The sequence below is a fragment of the Manis pentadactyla genome, chromosome 7 (assembly GCF_030020395.1).
Source record: "Manis pentadactyla isolate mManPen7 chromosome 7, mManPen7.hap1, whole genome shotgun sequence".
Classification (NCBI taxonomy): domain Eukaryota; kingdom Metazoa; phylum Chordata; class Mammalia; order Pholidota; family Manidae; genus Manis; species Manis pentadactyla.
In genome coordinates, this window is record NC_080025.1 from 123,326,500 (window position 1) to 123,343,311 (window position 16,812).

The 16,812-nt window shown below is 39.9% G+C and overlaps 1 protein-coding gene across 1 annotated transcript; it reads right to left on the reverse strand.

The window, feature by feature from the left end:
• Positions 1 to 2: 2 nt before the first annotated feature.
• GPR37 (G protein-coupled receptor 37) lies at positions 3 to 16,599 on the reverse strand. The gene is made up of 2 exons (XM_036905598.2): positions 15,577 to 16,599; positions 3 to 1,281 (listed from the first exon to the last, which is right to left on the reverse strand). Exons 1-2 carry the CDS (start codon positions 16,597 to 16,599, stop codon positions 466 to 468), a joined length of 1,839 nt encoding a protein of 612 aa, XP_036761493.2. The 3' UTR covers positions 3 to 465.
• Between the last annotated feature and the right edge of the window lie 213 nt (positions 16,600 to 16,812).

The following is a 16,812-nucleotide window of genomic DNA, read 5'->3' on the forward strand; positions in this document are numbered from 1 at the left end:
AATTAAAGAATAAAGTGTAATTTATTTGGTGCTACGTTGCAAATGCTTCTGAACTACAAGTCATCCCATACCACCATATACAATATACTTTCAATCACAGTCAATCATAAAATAACCTACAAAACACATGACTACATTCCACATACAGTGATTCTATTTTTAAAAGAAAGTTAGCAATTAAGTCAAGGTGCAGTATCTTTTTCCAAATAAAATATTAGCACCATTCAGATAGCATGATCTAAAACTATTGGCCTTCTCATACTTCTTAAATAACTAAATATAAACTTTTTTTCGAAGCACAAACATTAATTTGCAAAATCAGCTCTATAGTAGTTAATCTCTCTCTTCTTTTGCATTTCCCCCCCACACCCTCCGCCCCCGGTACGGAAAAATAGGAAGTAGAAACTTTTCACGGATATGAAAATCAGACAAATGCACGCATCTAGCCAAACCACAGGCTGTGCTTCAGCAGTGCGTCCCGACCGAAGCGAAGGTGGACATCTCCCGGCGGATGGTGCTGAACGGGGAGAGCTCAAGTTCCGTGGTGTACTCGTCATTGTCGTCACTGGTGGCCGCGGAGGACTTGCGCGAGCACTCCTCACAGCAACAGCAGAAACATTCCAGGAAGGCCCGACTGAAGGGTTTGCAGAGGCAGAAGAGGAGGACAGGCGTGACGCAGGACTTGAAGAACAGAAGGAACTGGCTGATGATATTAAGAAGGTCCATTGTCTGCTGGGAAACCCCCGCAGCCATGTACGCAGTAACGATGTTGCAGATGTTTTCAGGAATAATGCAAAATCCATATAAAATGGTCAAAGCCACTACTGTACAGTTCATCTGGCTTTCCAGCTGAATCTGCCGCTTGTTGCCTCGGGTACAGGCTTTCTCTGCTTTGCGGATTTTCCTTGCAGTCACTAAAGAGCAGGTGATGGTGAAAAGTGTGGGCAAACAAAAGTAACAGCCAAAATACCACCAGAGTCTGGCGCTGTCGTAAGTAAGGGCCAAAACGTAGATGGTGTCCGGTAAATCGGGAGACACCTTTATAACGCAGCGCTCCTCGGGCGCGCGGCCGCTGAACCCCAAGTTCTCCTTGCTCAGCTGGCGGAGAACAACTTCTGGGAGTGCCAACAGCAGAGCGCCCACCCATATAACAGCGAGTTTGGCCGTTGTCGACGAACAGTTCTCGATCATTTCGTAATACATCTGTACGTTGGTGGCCGCGCGGAAGCGGTCTATACACAGAGCGCATAAGGTGAAGGTAGTGACGCCCAGAGAAGCCACCTGTGGGAGGAACACAGAATGCGTTTATTCTGGTCACCTCGGAAAGATCAAAGCACTAGGCAGTAACACAACCGGCAAAACAGTAAAAAAAAGAGAGAGAGAGAGCCAGAGGGGGCCATTTCCTGGGTCTGTGACTTCAGCTGACAATAGGGGGAAAAAAAATTAGTAGTTTAGGGCCATAGAGTTAAAAAGTTTACAGCTTGAAGGATCCGTAAAGATCAGCTAGTCCAAGTCCATTCTACTGTAGAAAAGGGCATAGAGAACCCAAGAATTTCAGTCACATGAAAATGCCTGCCAGGAAGTATAGGTAAAGAGTAAGGGCAGTTGAGTGTATCTCATTTTCACGATGGGCATGCTTTCTAGTGGGGTAGTGAGCGGTGTGCCTTACTCCTGGCCAACATTCAAGAGCTCACCATTTCCAACAAACTATGTGAGCAGAGACCCCCTCCAGTTTCTCCCAAAGGCAAAATAAAGTAAACAAGAAAGGGAAAATTTTCAGAAGTTAAAATCAATAAGAAAACAAATTCAGTGACCTCTCCCGCTGCATGTGTGCCTCCGGGGCATCCGCCCGTCCTGCTGAGAGCTCCGGGTTGGTTTTAACCAGCAGGATGGGGCCAGGCACCCACGCACACAGAGGTAGGAAGCAAAGAAAGCTGAGGCCAGTGTCAGGGGGATTAGGTCAAAGATTCCCTGATGAATTTGGGACTTCCCAGACAGTGACATCTTTATGGGTATAAAGAGAAAAAATAGAGGGAGATAGTGGAGAAGCTTGTGTACATTACAGGATTTAAATAGAGGTGAATGGAGGGAAAAAGAAAAGAAAAAGGAACAAATTCTTACCAGGAGCCTGAATTTACCCTGGACTAGGGCCAGAATTCACACCATCTACGTAGCTCACAAAAGCTACACACAGAGACTTTCTCAGGAATATAAATGCATGTTCTTAACATAAACACACTGTCGTTCAATAATTTATAAAATATGTATGAACATCATACATATACTTTAATGGGGTACACAGACATATATTGAACACAAGCACACATTTATTGATGTAGAATCTATGCCGAGCACTCTGCTAGATCCTGGGGATATAAAAAGGATCAGGAAACAGCTCTTTCCTTCAAGGAGGTCATAGTCAACCTAGGGGAGGGTGATTTTCAAAGCACAAGATAAACAGTGATCTTTTGGGAGCATCAAATTTACTCAATTGTTTTGGGGGAACTTGAAGTGATTTCATATTTAATAAATGTAGTCAGTAATATACTTAAACAAGGACTATGGACAGAGGTAAAATGTTCATGAGGTTTAAGATAAAAGAGGAGACTAAAACAAAACTCCCTAGGTAGGTGGATGCCATGCCTTGGCAAAGGGGCAATACGTATAACACATATAGAGTGTAATGTCTAATTTTTAAAATGCAAAGGGATCTTGTTCACAAAAAGAAAGCCATTTGTCATAACAATTTTAGCACCCATAATATTAGTTGTTTACTATCCACCACATTCAAGCTGTCACCCTCCCCAGAACAATGGCAACTTGCCATGTGAATTCTGTGAGAGTTCCAATGTCAATACTCTCTCCTTTTCTTACATACCACACATTATTCAGTGCCTACTAGTTCTACTATAGAAAATAAGGACATTACATTCATGCCCCCAGCTATTCTCATAGCTATTGATAGAGACAGTCTGAAAATAAGATATAATGAAGGATTAACTGTATGAAAAGCAAAAATGAAAAATAATATGACTAACAAAGGTCCAGATCAGAGCAGATCGAAAGGTCGTAGTTAAACTTATAACCACAATTTCTGTTCTACAAAATCTTCAGAAAGTATCCCATAAACACTAGTATGTGAAATATCAATTTGATATGACTGCCATAAATTAAGTCATCTCTACATTCACCTTGTAAAAATTAACTTTCAAATTAATGAGTTGTTCACCTTGATGGGAATTTATTTTGCATCTATGCAGGATGCTCAAAATAATTCTAACATTGAGGGCCACACTGTGACTGTCTTAAGATCAGATCTTTTTTTTTCATGTCAATAATTGCCACACTTTGAATGGAAATTGAGAAGGACTTAACACTTTCTAAAGATCTACATCAAATGGTATTATTTGCAAACTGCAGTATTTTATTTTATAGATTTTTGGAACTTTGCATTTCTATGTTAGTTTTTCAAATGTTTTGATCCATTTCTCTGTAGGAATGTAAAACAAAAATTCTCAAACTGCCAATGTACACAAATCCTTGGCAAGACAAGGCTCTCCGTGCCATCTTCACTAAGGCAAACCTTCATGCAGGGCTCCCTGTCATGATGTAACCTGAGTTAGCCTACAAACAAGGCCATGAAGGTTTAGGCTGTATGTTCTTTTTTAATTATTAATAACATTTCTATTAAAAGGATAGCTTGGTAATATAAAAATACTAGAGACTTGGATGCAAGTCTTAGAGGCTTGAAACAGCTTTTTTCTTGGTAGTTTTCTATCATTACTTACAAAGAACACACAGCATGTAGAAGAGAGCATCTTTTTCCTCCCTTAATGTCCCCAATTTTAAATCTAGAGATTTAAATCTGGACCAATTATCATAACAGTGAGCATTTACATAACTCCAAATTTGTCACAAAGCATTTCATGAGAGGTTAAAAGCAACTGCATGCAGGCGGACATATATTGAGATGGGTGTGTTAGATTGCCACTCCTTCTATACCATAAACTCTGCTGCACAACCACTCTTAGATGTTCCCTGCTTTGAAAGCAAAAAAGTGTTTTCTAGCTTCTGTATATTTTCATCTCACATGCTAACAAAGGCCAGGGCAAATTTTAAGCAGGATTTACATGTGCTCCAACTTTTCACTCAGGAATTCTTCTACACTGTATTTTATTTGAAAATGTTTAGTTCTTTAGCCATATTCCCAAAAGCTTTAGTACTGAGGATCTCAAACATATTTGACATATTTTGTAATCCTCTGGATGAATCATGGATGGAGGGAAACTTCCCAGGTTTTGTAAACAAATTTCCAGACCTGTATCCAGCTTCCTGTTTTCAATGGTACTTCTCTCTGATAGTATTCTCTGCAATCAGGATCCGGCTGAAACAGGATGAATTGTCCGGGAAGGTCGCAAGAGCTACAGAGAGGCTTGTTAAAGGAATCTGTGGGAAAAAAAAATGCTGCCCCCCGAACGCTGAGAGCGCTTACACCGCAGTTGCCAACAGCAACCGCAGCCTAAATGCCGGTCCCTGATACCTTCTATTCCTGTTGCCATTGCCTGCGGTGTTATAACTTCAGATATTTTTCTGTAAATTCACTTACACACTCGGTTTTATGATGTGAAAGAGCAAGAAAGGTACAAAGTCCTTCCTCAGTACTCTCCCAAATTATTTATAGAACGCTTTAAATATTTATCAGGAATTAACTGCATACCTCAGAAAGCAATTGATAAAAAACATCTGGGTAATGAGTGGTGGGCTAATTTCTGCTGACTCAGATATGAAATCTACCCATGTAATTAAAACTGCCAAATGTTGGGGTAACGTGAAAAGATTTCTATCACAATTTTTAAATATGCTTGTTTACATACAGCTCATTGGAAATTCTACCAAGATGAATGGTGCAATTATATGCAATTATAAAACTGTATTATGAACGCTGAATCTTCTGCATTTAATGACCATATCTGATTGCTAAAATTCAATATCACTATGAAACATGCTCTTGGGAGTAAAGCTGTTAAGTGTTAGCTTAGATGGGTAGTTCTTTGAAGCAACATCCTGAGAGATGCAATGAGAAAGATGCAATCTCTTATTAATTAACAGCAATGGGAGGAATAATTAACATCAACAAAAGCAGAACTGTAAACACCTTTAATAGACAAAACTATTAAATTGGAGAATCAAGATCAGAGGAAAGCTGGAAGCAGAAATTTTTAACTGTTTGGGACAGTAAGATACTGCATTTTGGGGGGATCAGCATCAAAATACAGAAGCCAGAGAATCAAAACAAACAACTCTCAAAGTTTTGTTTCAAACAGCAATGTTTTCTCTTCTTTGTATCCCTGAGTAACAAGAGTAAGCTCCTTCAGCCCCTGTCCCGTCAACACCCAGAACAGTGCGGCTTCGGCAGCTGCAGGCACGTGCAGAGTTGCTTCAAGGCTCTGGACCAGCGCAGCGGAGACCTGAGCACTCTTGGTGGAAACGCGTCCGCCTGGAGCCACAGCGTTTTCCCCACTGCTCAGGTTTCTAATTCAATACAAATAAAAAGTCCTCAAGGAAACCTGGGCTTCATAGTCATTCCTACTACATTAAATCCCTCTTCATCCTTATACTATGAAGAAAGATCACATGGACACTACAAAAAACAGTGCTCTATGAAGACCCCGTCTTAGCTATTGCTGCGTTTCTCAGAAGCTTACTGCAGACACGCAGATAAAATTCGCAGTAGGAATGAATGAGAATAGCTATGAAGCTACAACTCGTACCAGATAAATAGTACCTTTTACCAAACCTTCTGGTATAAATCAGTGATAATACTGATGAAGAGGAAAAAAACTACCAATGTACTTCCAACCAAAGTTTCTCTCACATGGTATTCAATCTGCACGCTTAAGTATAGTGGAACAATGGGAACAAACAGATTTTTGTAAAATAAGGGAATTTCTAACCAAAGTCATGATAACTGTACTCCTGCCTTACGATTTTACCTCTAAAAGATGTGTAAGTACATCTGTTTCTGGGCTGTCTTTGTATACACGTAACTCTCAAAACAAGGGCAGTATTGTTAAGAAAATCCATTCATTTGCACCATGAATGATAATCTATTATAAGACTGTGGTTACAGGCCTATCAGTCAGGAAAACAGCAGGAGGAGAACTGGGTAGGGTTTCCTTTGAAACACTGAATGACTTGAGTGGGTATGCCTTTGGCTTCTTGCATTTTCCATCATCCTTATCCTTGCAGCACTTCAGGGCAACTTCCCCACCAGAGACATTTCTTTGAGCCCCAGTGGGAAGAGCATGTTTATCAGAGCCACTGTTTAGCAGGCTGCTGTGAATGAGATGGCCTTTATCAAAAGGTCTTCATTTCCAAGTGCATGCAAATCACGATACTGTGGCAGTGACATACTTCCATTAGTGTTTCCAGTCCCAAACACAGTGAGGTAGGGAGATGAGCTTCACCCCTTAAAAGCATGCACACAACTCTGAAATGAAACAAAGCTCTTCAAGGCCATTCTTCTGCAAAGAGAAGGCTTATTACCTTTAGCAATATAACTGAGATTTCATCTGATACACCCACATATCATAAATATCCATTTACTTCAATTATACACAGCCTATTCCATCTATACATTATTCTCAACGACTGAGACAAAAACATTTTGAAAGCATCAACTGTCATTATTGCTTCATTCTCCATGTTCTACGCTCTTGCTTAAGGTCAGTAATATGCTCTTACTGACTTTAAAAACAATTGAGACTACTTAAAAGCCAACATTATCATTCCAACTTGTCTTGGTCCTATAAATCTTTCTTTACCTTTATAATCTCACCATGACACAAGGTTTCCTATCAATTGTGGCTTCTGACTTCTGTAGTACAGCACATTTCTTTAGTAGTAAATATATATATATGTATACACACAAACATACACACATATGTCATGCTATTACAACTTGTTTAAAATGTTATAAATGTGTCAATGCTCATTAATAAGAAATGCAAATCAAGTGAGATTAATATCATTTGTCTTGAGATGGAAGCCATCTATTGGCATCAACAAGTCTTAAGGACTTTCTATATTCCATATTTATTCTCAATAATCAGAAATTCACTTCAAAATGTATTATTTCCCCCAAGTCCGCAGTCAGCTTCTCAAACCTTGGTGTAATTTATATGATGCCTCTAACCCATCAAGTGACCTGGAATTCCTGTTGTTCACCTAGGGGTTTTCTGATGAGTTTCCAAACAAAAGAAACAAATTTTCGCCTATTTTCCCTTGTGACAAATGACACTGATTTGCCTGGTAGTGAGCCTAAACTAAAACCAAAGTTAGAGTTGGACCCATTCATTTTGGTTGGGTAATTATGAATTGAGTGACATGGAGAAAACATATTTTAAGGCAAAATTTCTCTGCTTTTAACCAAAATTTCACCCTTGGTGATTTGTTAAGGAAGTACTCTTTCTCCATTCAATACTCTTATAAAAGGCACATATCTCTAAATCTCATATCTTGCTGTGAATTAGTTAACAGATGCTTTACCTAGAGAGGAAAGATTTGAACCAAGGAGAAGATGGCAAAAGTAGGATGAGAGGCCCTGAAGGTAGGGGGTGATAAGGAGGAAGTAAAAAGTGTGACAGCTCTGAGTCACAGTCCTGATGAAAATGACTCATTCAAGATGGGATCACATCAGAGACCTTGGCCTCCTTAGTGCTATGAACCATTCAAGCATGCTGAAAGATAATATTGAAAACTATCATAAATTCACAAACTGAAAATATTCTCTCTCAAGAATAAACTGGCACAGTGCTCATATCCTGTATTTTATGGGACGTTATGGAAAGTATCTGTACCTACTTTGCAAATGGAAGCACCGCATATTCGAGGTTGCAGCAATCCCTTTCTCCACTCTACCTTGCAATTTTAGATGAGATCATCTCTCCTGGCACAAGGAATACCATTCTAATTAGTATACTTAAAAGTTAGTCTTGGCAACAAGGTTGAGTTGATGATAGGACCTTGGCAGGTCAATTATTGAGCAGTTAAATGATGGGGCAGGGGGGGATACCTGGAGGATGGGAACATAAGTGCAGTGCCAGAGACAACCCCCATGGCATAGCAGCCTGCCCATCTATCTCCCCCCATGGTCCACATCCCAGACACACATCCCTGTGTTTCCAGTGGGACACTGTCAGATCCAGGTGCAGCACATGATGAAGAGCTGTTAGAGGTGGAAACGTTCAGTGAAGGTCTACGCAGTATAAGGGTGGAGGGCAAGGCAGACGCTCACCTACTCGGCCTCGGGGAGACTCAGAAGCTCAGAGCTACTTTGCTTTTACAGACATATTTGCTTCCTTTTCACTGTTAAGGGATGCTTTGTTGATAAAACCAGATAGCTTGGCAGCTCTCAGGAACTCAGGGTAAGTCCTCACTCTGTGTGCTTGAGACCTTAATCCAATTCTTGGCAATGTCCATTCTTTATACTTCCTTTCCCCCCACTCTATAATAGGGTCTGAAGTGTCTCCCTTGTCAGCCCTTCTTCCTAGGTTTTCTAAGATCAAACTAAGTACTGGGTATGTTTTTGATATTTTCAGAATAAAAGGACTCAATTTAACATACTGTTGTTACATTGCTAAATAAACCACTTATTTAAGTAAAATTTTAAAATTTGACTTACTTAGTGACTTACGGCTGATAAGGACGAATAATTCCAAAGCAGAGATGATTATTTAAGGCATTGTATTCTAAATAGTAATTTAATAATATTTAGAATAATTCAGTAATCTAAATGAAATTTCTAGGACTGTCCTGTGTGCCAGATTATCTTGCCAATTATTCTTATGGGCCTCCTATCCTAGGAAAGAATGAGAAAACAAGACAGCAAGAATTAAAAGATTCTCAGAATTGTGACTTTTCTCCATGGACTTAAGCTACACAGCATTTATGAAGATGAGCAGTGAGAATACAATTGAAAAATAATTACAGGGAGCATAGTTTCACTTGAATTTCTCCATCGTTGACCCTATCAAAGTACAATTGTGAGCTGACCATTCTAGAGCCATTCCTGAACTTCCATAATGCCTTGTTTAAACCTCTATTCTAGTATTCATCACTTCATAGGACATTATTTTGCTTTTCTATGACTTGAATAGCAGGAATACATCTATGTTATTCATCTCTGGAAACTTCCTCCCCTCTTCCTCTCCTCATTCCACCCTAATCCCCTTCTAACATAGTATCTAGTATAGGAGAAAAACTCAACAAATGTTTGGTGAATGAATGGATAGTAAATAAATGAATGAGGGATGACATATGTAGAAAAGGATCACAGAAAATAACGAATTACTCAAACTGTTCTTTAATCAGTTGTTGGGTGTTGGTTTTTATATACAATCCTTAAAAGCTGGAAGCCAACTAGTACCTCTAGAAGCAAAGTTAAAAAATATCCAGGTTCCTGTTCATAATTCATAGACATGTTTTAGAAAAGAATAGCATTCTTATTACAATCAATAGGTAAGGGAATTATTTTCATCTCACGTTTGAATACCATAAAGCTTCTATTTCTTACGTGGGAGCCTTACTCAGTAAACTTCACCGTATAGTGCTCCTGAATGGTGTTATAAATAAGAGCACACTCTGTAACTTTTTCTTTTTCTCCCAGGGGAGTTATCAGCTGAATATTTTCACTTGCATGGGAATGTAGAAAATGATTATAAAGTGATTATTCACAAGTCATAAAATATTTGTTAAGCGCCATTCTCATATATTGAGTCTATTTTCCCTGAGAATATTATTAGCAACTTTCAAATTGCTCATAAAACTGTATGTTTCCACCTAAAAATCCCTCAGAATACCTGATGGCTACTCTGCCACTCAAACAAATTTACCATCGGCCATGATAAGTGTGTTATTACTTGGAAGCACGAGTTCTAGGGAAATCTGTGTAGAATAGCATACCTGTATGGTAAATCATCTTCAGCTTCCTGTCCCCTTCCTTTCTTCCCGTCAATCTTTACTATCTACGGCAGTGAAAGGGCCATTTGTTTCACTCAGTTGAAAAATAGTATTTCTAAAGTCATTGGAGAATTTGGTTCTTTTCATCCCAAAAGATTCTAGACCTTTCACAAATCACCCCTGACCCGGAGGCCTTAGTGAAACACACTCCTTTTAAGCCCTCTTCCACCCTCATGCAGGAATCTTGGATCTCAGTAAAATAAAAATACAATTACATCTGGGATCATTGTAGAACTATTTGAAGCTTCCTTCCCTACCACACGCCATGAAGGTGTGAATCCTTTAAACTAAGGAGGCGTGTGTATTATTTTAAATCTCCAATTAACATCCAAACAGAAATAAAGATTTAGTTTAGCAGTGGATCTGGCTCAGATGGTAGACTGACTCTGGTTGGTTTCAAACAAGTAACGAGCAAAGAGCTGTTCCAGTTGCCACATTCAATGCCTGAATTATTTCGCTGTAACCATTTGCTAGACTGTTAAGGGAATGGTGTGGTAGGGCATTCCTATGCTCCTCTCCTACTGCACTTCAGACCTCCATTACTCATCTCTTCCTCTCTCTCTCTCTCTCTCTCTCTCTCTGCATAGAACTATTACACTATTACACTGAGTATGTTTTTTTTTCTGGTGACTGCCAAAAAATAATAATAATAATCTACTAGGTTTTCAAGTAAAAATGTTATGAAAAAAAAATAATAATAATAATAATCTACTAGGATGGCCACCATCCACCCAGATTCCATTCTCTCCTATCCGTCTTTCCTACTATTCCATCTGCCTTTGGTCCTTATGGGACTAGGCCATAAAGGCATCATAATCCTGGAATAGAAAGAGATAAGTTATCAATTACAACAGTTGCTAATATATTCCTACTCATAGCAATATTAAATATGACAGAATTCCCTTTTTAGCAATGGACCCTGGAAGCTGGCTGCTCTCTTGAAGTCTTATGTCAACAAATTGAAATAAAAAAAAGAGTTGAATGCAAACTTCAAAGATCTATACTTTTTGCTGAAGAAATGCCTTATATTTTTCTACACAAACCCAATTCTCCCCAAAATTCCACTACCTCCTTAAAATTATACTAATAATCAAGTTGTAGAAAAAAAGAACTGTGGAAAAAAATGAAAAGAGGGCAAAAGAGAAGATGAGAGAGAAAATTTGTAAAGATCAATAAAAATTGTGGTACAGCTGCTATGGAAAACAGTATGGAGGTTCTTCAAAATATTACAAATAGAACTACCACATCATCCAGCAATCCCATTTATGAGTATTTGCCTGAAGAAAATGAAAACACTAACTTGCAAAGACATACACATCCCCATGTTCATAGCAGCACTATTGTATAATAGGCAAGATACGGAAAAAACCAAAGTGTCCATCAATGGATGGATGGATGAAAAATGAATGTGATACACACACACACACACACTCCCACTCACAAAATGGAATATGATTCAGCCGTAAAAGAGAATGAAATCTTTTTGCTATTTGTGACAACACAGATGGACCTCAAGGACGTTATCCTATGCAAATTAAATCAGATGAAGAAAGACAAATACCATATGATTTTATTTATAAGTGGATTCTAAAATAAACAAAAAAGTCATAATAAAACCAAGCTTATTGATACAGAGAACAAACTGGTGGTTGTCAGAAGCAGGGCCAGGGTTGAAGAGAGGTTGGTTGTTTGAAGGGGGGATCAAAAGGAACAAACTTCCAGTTACAAAATAAATGAATCATAGGGATGTAATGCATGGTGACTAGAGTTGCCCATTTGAAAGTTGCTAAGAAAATAGATCCCAAACTTCTCATCACAAGAAAAAATATTTTTGTAACTACTTAAGATGATGGATATTAACTAGACTTATTGTGGTGATTAATTCACAATGTATATAAACATCACATCATTATTCTGTACACCTGAAACTAGTATGTTAATTATATCTCAATAAAAATTAATAAAAATTTAAAAGTAACTAAGAAATATTAAAAAATAAAACACTTGAAAACATAAGATTACTAGAAAAATGGTACATCATACATTATAAATCATGAAGATGGTGTGCAGTGAAAAATAAAGAATAGCCAACAAATAAATATGAGAAACTAAAAAGTGAAGAAAAGACAAAATCTAGAAAACAAAAGAGGATAAAATGTCAATTTTTAGAAATCTTGTGGTCAAGAAGAAAAATATTTGGGGGTTGCAGATTTTAAAGAAAGTTTAAACAAATGTAGTAAATTTGTAATGTCCACTCTAAAACACTTTATTATTTTAAGAGCATAAAATGCTACTATATATAGCTTTATATTTCAACACTAAAATAATTATGTTTGGCACAAAAAAGTACAGTTGTCTCAGATGATTGAATTTTTAAAAATTGAATGAGTTACCAACTGTGGAACTTGCAGTTGATTTATGAGAAACAAGATGAAATTTAAGAATGCAAGAAGCTATATATTTCATCATTTAACAAATGATGTCAACTGAACTTATGTTTTGTTTCCTGTCTATTGGATATGGAAGTCTTAAAAAAAGATGCCAAGGAGCAGAAATAAAAAGAAAACATGCACCAGGTACCCTATTGCCTCATAGATGTTTGCCTAATAAACAAACATCAACTTCAAGTGTTGAGATAATGGTTGCCGGTTTGGGTGTATATGTTAGGATGATCATTTCTCTTCTCACAGCCTCAAGTTTCATCTTTATATCAGGGAGTTGGATTAGAATGCCATTTGATTCTAATTTAACATGCTAATTCAAAAACCACTGTAGTGGAGACTATGGCTCCCTACCCAGACTGCCTCTCCACAAAAGTACTTCAAGAATGAGGGGCTGATTCCCCCAACTGCTGGGACTATTGATGATTGACAGCTCTTAGCTGCATCCCTTTCTAGGCATTGCCCTTGACCAGGGAGATCCACCCAGCTCAAGGTTATACCCACTTCCAGGGAGCAACTTGCATCCAATGGCTAGTCCTTTAGGGAACATTAGTCTGGACGCTCTTACCTTAATTCAGGACATCCCTGTGGGACCACCCCAGCCCTAGAGCTCCCTGTGGGGTTAGCTGAGATCTTTGTGGCACCTGCATCACAGTTCAGCTTCTGCAGCTGCCCAATCCTGCTTCCTTCATTCCTTACCAGGTGTTGAACTTGAACGCATGTCCCAATAAACCTACTGCAAGCAAATCTCCACATGAAGGTCTGTTTTTTCGGGAACTTGGCATTGAACAAGCACAAACTCTCTCTTACTTCTGTGAAAATAGCAGTTGCCTCCTGGAGGCAGAAATCCTTTATTATGAGATTTGGACTGCATTTCTTGTTCTCATAATCAAGAATTATGGAGCTGATACTACTGTCCAATAATTATTCTCACAAAGCATACTAAAACATTACAGAATTATTTCAGAAGAATGGAATTAGGTAGGAATGTAGAAACACTACATCTTAAGATTTTCATTACTCGAACAGTAAAAATTATCTAATTTTTCAAGAAAAAAATGAATCTTTCTTCCAAGTCTTTGCTTCTCTATAAAGTCTAGTAACAATAACTAAAAAATAGGGCTGTAAAGAAGGAAAAAAATATAGAGAACAAAAATAATAATTGTCTTAATTATTGTTTAAGAGGTATAAACAAAATATTCTTAAGAAGCAGAGAACTGCAAATGAAATGCAAATGAAAATATACATTTTTTTAAATCCTCAGAATTAGAAAGAAAACTAAAACACAGTATTATCACTTAAAATTCATAGGTCTTTGAAAACTAACCCAAGTTTTTATATCTTTTCTGAATTTGGATGGGATTCTTCTAAAGTTTCTTTCAAGAATTTTGGTAATTTATTTTCTTTTCCTGGTTACTTTTTCCTCCTTATTTTTCCCTCTAATGTTTTTATTATCATGTCTAGTACATTTAAGATAATATATTTACCTCTTATTGAGCTTAACTCTCCTGTTCACTACAGTTTACTTTTGCTTCTTTCTTGCATACATCAGTTTCTTCTGCATTACTCAAAGAAACATTTTAAATTGAAATTGACCTTAAAAAGGGAACTGGTAGACACATATTCTTTTACATAAATTCAACTGCCTTCTCTACAATTAAAAAATGAACCATCCACCAAATAAATCAGATGCTTCAGAGCTACTTGGAGCTTGGCAACAAGAGAAATCCTAGATCTTGGTAAGGTAGCAACAGCTGATTTAGCAAGCATGGAATGATTCTGCATCTGATCCCTGGCAGGATAACAGAGGTTCTTATTTACTGTCTCTTGCCTTGGTCCTTCTAACTAGGTACTGTTTTCTGCTTACTTATCCCCTAGCTTTAGGCCCTGGAACAATGTTGAACATAGTGTCACTGGCCCTGGTGCCAGACAGGATCAGGGGCTCTGGAATATTTAGTTTCCCTTCTTCTGCTTCCATAAATGAAATGGGCAGTCTGAATGGAGGAAATGAAGGGCCAGCTGGCTAAAAACACAACTGGCAACAAGCAATTGGGATCCTTCCAAGAGCTGGTGTTTAAAGAGAGGCCATCTAAAGAGCAAATTCCAGCTACCATAATAACGGTTCTGGACACTAATTCTAGAAGAAACAGTAAAATTGTACTCAGAAAGACTTTTGTTTCCAAAGTTTGGAACTTATTATTATATGCCCCCTCCTTCTTAAGAAATTTGCTAGTCTTAGAGTCAATCCCTTAAAATAGCAGCCAATCCTTTATACTTTAACAAATGACAGCTATTTATTATATACTTTAAGAATGTTACATAAATTCTGTGCCATGACAGCCAAAGTGTTACTTTTGTTTTAGCTCATTCATACAAAATAAATAAATTGTTAAGAAACTTAGAAAGTGAAAAGAGAAATAAACGACGTAAGAATTTAGATGGGACAGCATGGCAGACAGCCAAAGACACTTAAACTAATTTGGGAGGTTATTAATATATCATGAAGCCAACTGACAAAGGAAGAAAGATTTCCTTTGTTAAATAAAATATTACTCTAATTTTGATATTTAAGAAAAGTTCAATAATCTTGGGGGAAAATTATGTTGGGGCACTAAAAATCTAGTAGATGAATGATAGTTTTTTTTCTTGCTGAGTTCTGATAATGACCACCATGGACTGGACATTTATTAACCCTAGAACCTCTGATAGGTGTTGAATCAGAAATATATACAATAACATATTGAGAAGTAAACTTAAATAGAAACAATTATATACACTATGAGATCAAAATTTTTTTTCACAATCTGGGAGTAGATGAACTTGAATGTGAGCAAACAAAGCTGCCACTACTCTCTCTCTCTCTCTCTCTGTCTCTCTCTCTCTGTCTTCCCCTCCCCCCCCCTCACACACACACACACACACACACACACACACACACACACACACACGCATAAACGATTGGCAAGAGAAATAAATATAAGAGGGACCCAGAGACATAGTGAAAGGGTTCAGCAGCCAGATGGGCGCGCGGAGCAGCAGTTCTGATGCTATAAATCGCGGAAATGGGTAAAGACAGTAGCTTGAGACCCCCTCCCCCACCCCCGGAAAGTATTACCTCTATATAGGGCACAATCTTGCAGGAGAAATCCTCCAGTAACCACTTCTTCGTCAGCTCGTGAAAGATGACAAGCGGAAGGCAGAAGAAGATGATGAGGAAGTCCCAGAAAGCCAGGTTGGCCAAGAGGGAGTTGGAGATGCTCCGCATGTAGTAGTTGTGACACACAATGCACATCACCGCCAGGTTGCCAATGATGCCGGTCCCGAAGATCACCACAGACAGACACATAACGGCGTAGGCTCCATACGACTCCTGGGTCAGCGGGTAGAAGGGGTTTTTCAGACGCAAGCGCCGGTTGGTGGTGTTCCCCCGGCGGGGCCCCCCGCGTTCGGGCACCCCTTCGTCCGACGACCCATTCTGGGCCAGGGCCCTGCCGGGCGATGCAATCGTCCGCCCTTCGTACCCCAACAATCCGTTGACCTTCTTGGGCGGGGGTTTGTGGTGGGAACCGTGGGGTTTCCCGGCCCTCCTTGGCCAGTAATAAAGGTCGCCGGCTCCGGGTTCCGTCCTCACACTCTGCACCTGGCTGCGCCCAGAAATGCCAGCGCCTCTGGGACCCTTCTCCTTACCCTCCGAGGTCTGAAGGAAGAGTTGGAGCGCCGTGGGGTTCTCTCTCCCCAAAGTTCCGGGGGGCTCCTGACTCCGGGCACCTTTCCACCTCCAGGCGCCAGGCGGCCTGGCTGGAGGTCTCGAGGGCTCTTCTGCCGACGCCTCCGCCCCCCTGCCGGCACCTGGGTCCCCGCCCGCGGCCGCCGGTAGGTCCCACGCGGGCGGCGCGCGTCGCGCTGCCTCCTGCTCCTCCCTGGGAGCGCGGGCTAGCGGAAGGTCTCCTGCAGAATTCCCCAGTCCCCAAGCGTCCCTGCCGCGACGCCGGATCAGTGCAGGTGAACAGTTCCCCCCCAGACAAGTTTCGTTCCTGGGCGCAGGGGCGGATTCGAGGGCTGGAGAGACGGAAACCTCGAGCAGCAGCAGAACCAGCAGCCGCGAGGTGCGGGCGAGAGGCGCGCCCGGGGCCCGCATGGCTCGGCGAGGGCGCGCCCGGCAGCCGCGGCTCCTGCTTAGGACCAACACCTGCTGCCCGAGTTGCTGCTGAGAGTTAGACACATGTCACCCTCTCACCCCCGCCCAAGCAGCTGGGGACGGGAGATCGCAGGGAGGTGGGGGGATGGGTCCTGGGGGTCACAACCCGCTCACTCTACAGTCTTTCCTCGTTTGGCGTCCGGTGCATTTCTC

Excerpts from the sequence above, each read along its gene's own strand:
- GPR37 (XM_036905598.2), bottom strand. The coding sequence starts at position 16,599 with ATGCGGGCCCCGGGCGCGCCTCTCGCCCGCACCTCGCGGCTGCTGGTT. Across the intron at positions 1,282-15,576 it reads AGATTGTGCCCTATATAGAG|GTGGCTTCTCTGGGCGTCAC; the intron begins GTAATACTTTCC and ends TTCCTCCCACAG.